The following is a 2150-nucleotide window of genomic DNA, read 5'->3' on the forward strand; positions in this document are numbered from 1 at the left end:
GGAGCCGGTAGCGTTTCTCTTCCCTTCATCCCCGGCGGGCTATTCCCAAATAGTCCGCATACTTTTCCTTATAAGGAATATCTCCCCTGGATCTAGCTGCGGGCCCTCTGAACGGCGTCTCCCCGCCGCAGCCCTGCGCGGAGGGAGGCGCGGGGAGGCGTCCGAGCGGCCCTGCGCCCCGACCCCTCGCTCCCCTGCGTTTGCAGAGCTCTCAGCCCTCCTTCGAAGCCAGCTGTGCCATTTCACCACYGTCCTGCCGCAAAACCTGCTCCCTTGTTTGCTCATTTTTAAAGCCAACCACCAGAAACGCACGTTGTCGCTCACACAAAGGCAGTTTTCCTTTCCGAAAGTCTCTCTCCTCCACCTGCAATGCTTTGCTGGCTTTACCTGTGGCCATTCCTCTTTTCTTACAGCTCGGTGGTTAATTTTAAAAGCTGAATTACAGGACAAGGACAGTCATCCCTTGGGAAGTGCTGTGCTTTCACCTACTCCTACAGTTCAGACCCAAGATTCACTCCAAGCAACTGGGCTGCGCAGCAGCAGCAGYCACCGTGTCCTGCACCTTCGCTGCGGACAGGCTCAGCTTACGTAGCTCCCCGCACGTACTGCGCCGGATGCACGTCGGGGCAGACAGGTGGGGTGAGGGCAGGGAGCGGCGCAGGCGCCGCGTTACTACCATATAAAGTGCTGAGCTATATATATCCCTCGCCCAGGATCTCTGTCCCCCAAAGTGCAGACCCAGCAAATATCGTCTTCCGGACAGTGCGCTCCTGTGCGGGGCTGAACATTGCTTCGACAAGTGAAAAGGTCCCAGAGATTCCCAAGGAGAAGACCCGGGGGGTGGGAGGACCCCAGTTGCGGGGCCCAGAGAGCCAGCCCCGTGGCTAGAGCAGCTCCAGCCCGCGGGAACAGCGCCCTCGCACACACAGCGCGCAGCCCCTGCTCTTCGGGAGCCTCGGGGCAACAGCTGCCGCCGGCTCCCTGGCTCTGCTTCGCTGATTATCAACAGCGGCTTGTTCCAGCCTGGGCTATTTCCCCCGTCATCGGCACTGACAGGCCACCCTGCCTTTACTTTCACGTCTAGAGTAGCAAGTACACACGAAAAGCACGTGTCGAGTGAGCAGAAACCCAACCAAACGCTTCCGCTGGTGTGCAAACCTCATGCAAGGAGGCAGTGTGGGGTCTCCCGCCGCTCCGGCCAGGAGGGCCAGGACCTGCCCCGGCGCGGCTTGGGGGCGCCGCTCGGCGGCAGGCCTGGCCGCCCTGCGCGGAGGGGCGTGCGGGCCGTCCCTGCGTTGGGGGTGGCGATGGGGTAACTTACATCTGCGGCCTTTTTTTCAGCCAGTTCCAACTTTTCCTGGGCATCTTTAAGGGACTCGGAGTATTTGTCCAGCTCATCCTCAGTGCCCTTCAGCTTCTTTTGCAGAGCCACCAGCTCGTCCTCCAACTGTGATTCGGGCGGAAAGTGGCGGAGAGGGGAGGGCGGGCAGGAAAAGGTGCGGCAGGCAGCGTGATCGTGCAAAGGGAGAGGTGCGAGTGCAGAAGAGACAGCAAAGGACAGACGGACAGAGAGAGGGAGAGAAGGAGAGACAGTTAGACGGCTGTGCTCGTGGCGCGGGCACGATACCTTGGCGGCATTCTCCTCGGCGGAGAGGAGGCTGTCCTCCGCCTTGTGCAGCTCCTCCAGCACCTGGTCCCGCGCATCCTCCGTCACGTGCAATTGCTTTTCCAATTGCACGATGTCCTCCTCTAGCTAGGTGCACAAGAGCAGACACAACGCACAGACACATGGCTCCCTGCGCTCTGGGAAAGGGTGGCGCGGTGCGGGGGGGGGGGCAGGTCTCCCCTTCCTCCCGGCTCCTCTCCCTCCCTCGGGACACGCGAGCGCGGCGCCCCGCGGACGGCGCGCAGCGGGGCGCGCAGCGGGGCAGACCTGCTTGCTGCGCTCCTCCGCCGCCTTCTTGTCGGCCTCGGCCTGCTCGGCGCGGTCCAGCGCGTTCTCCTTGTCCAGCTTCAGCATCTGCATCTTCTTCTTGATGGCGTCCATGGCGGCGGCGGGCTAGGCGGCGGCCCCGCGGCCCGCACCGGCAGCAGCACGTGCGAGAAGCGCCGGGGCAGCCCCCGTTCCCAGCCGCGGCCCCCGCGGCAGC

At 63.1% G+C, this 2150-nt stretch overlaps 1 protein-coding gene across 8 annotated transcripts in view; it reads right to left on the minus strand.

The window, feature by feature from the left end:
* Nucleotides 1–2144, minus strand: part of TPM1 (tropomyosin 1) — an 18816-nt gene extending 16672 nt beyond the window's left edge. For 4 of the 8 annotated variants that reach the window (XM_085303259.1, XM_085303263.1, XM_085303264.1 and 1 more), the window contains exons 1-2: nucleotides 1934–2144; nucleotides 1322–1447 (exon numbers count right to left, since the gene is read on the minus strand). In XM_085303259.1, the coding sequence (XP_085159385.1) occupies nucleotides 1322–1447; nucleotides 1934–2047 (240 nt within the window). In that variant the 5' untranslated portion in view covers nucleotides 2048–2144. Of the gene's footprint in view, nucleotides 1–1321; nucleotides 1754–1933 lie in introns of all 8 variants that reach the window. The other 4 variants (XM_085303258.1, XM_085303261.1, XM_085303260.1 and 1 more) reach the window with 2 other exon arrangements.
* Between the last annotated feature and the right edge of the window lie 6 nt (nucleotides 2145–2150).

Source organism: Rhea americana, unplaced genomic scaffold, assembly GCF_003343005.1.
Source record: "Rhea americana isolate MKP2758 unplaced genomic scaffold, rheAme1 scaffold_2, whole genome shotgun sequence".
Taxonomy (NCBI): Eukaryota; Metazoa; Chordata; class Aves; order Rheiformes; family Rheidae; genus Rhea; species Rhea americana.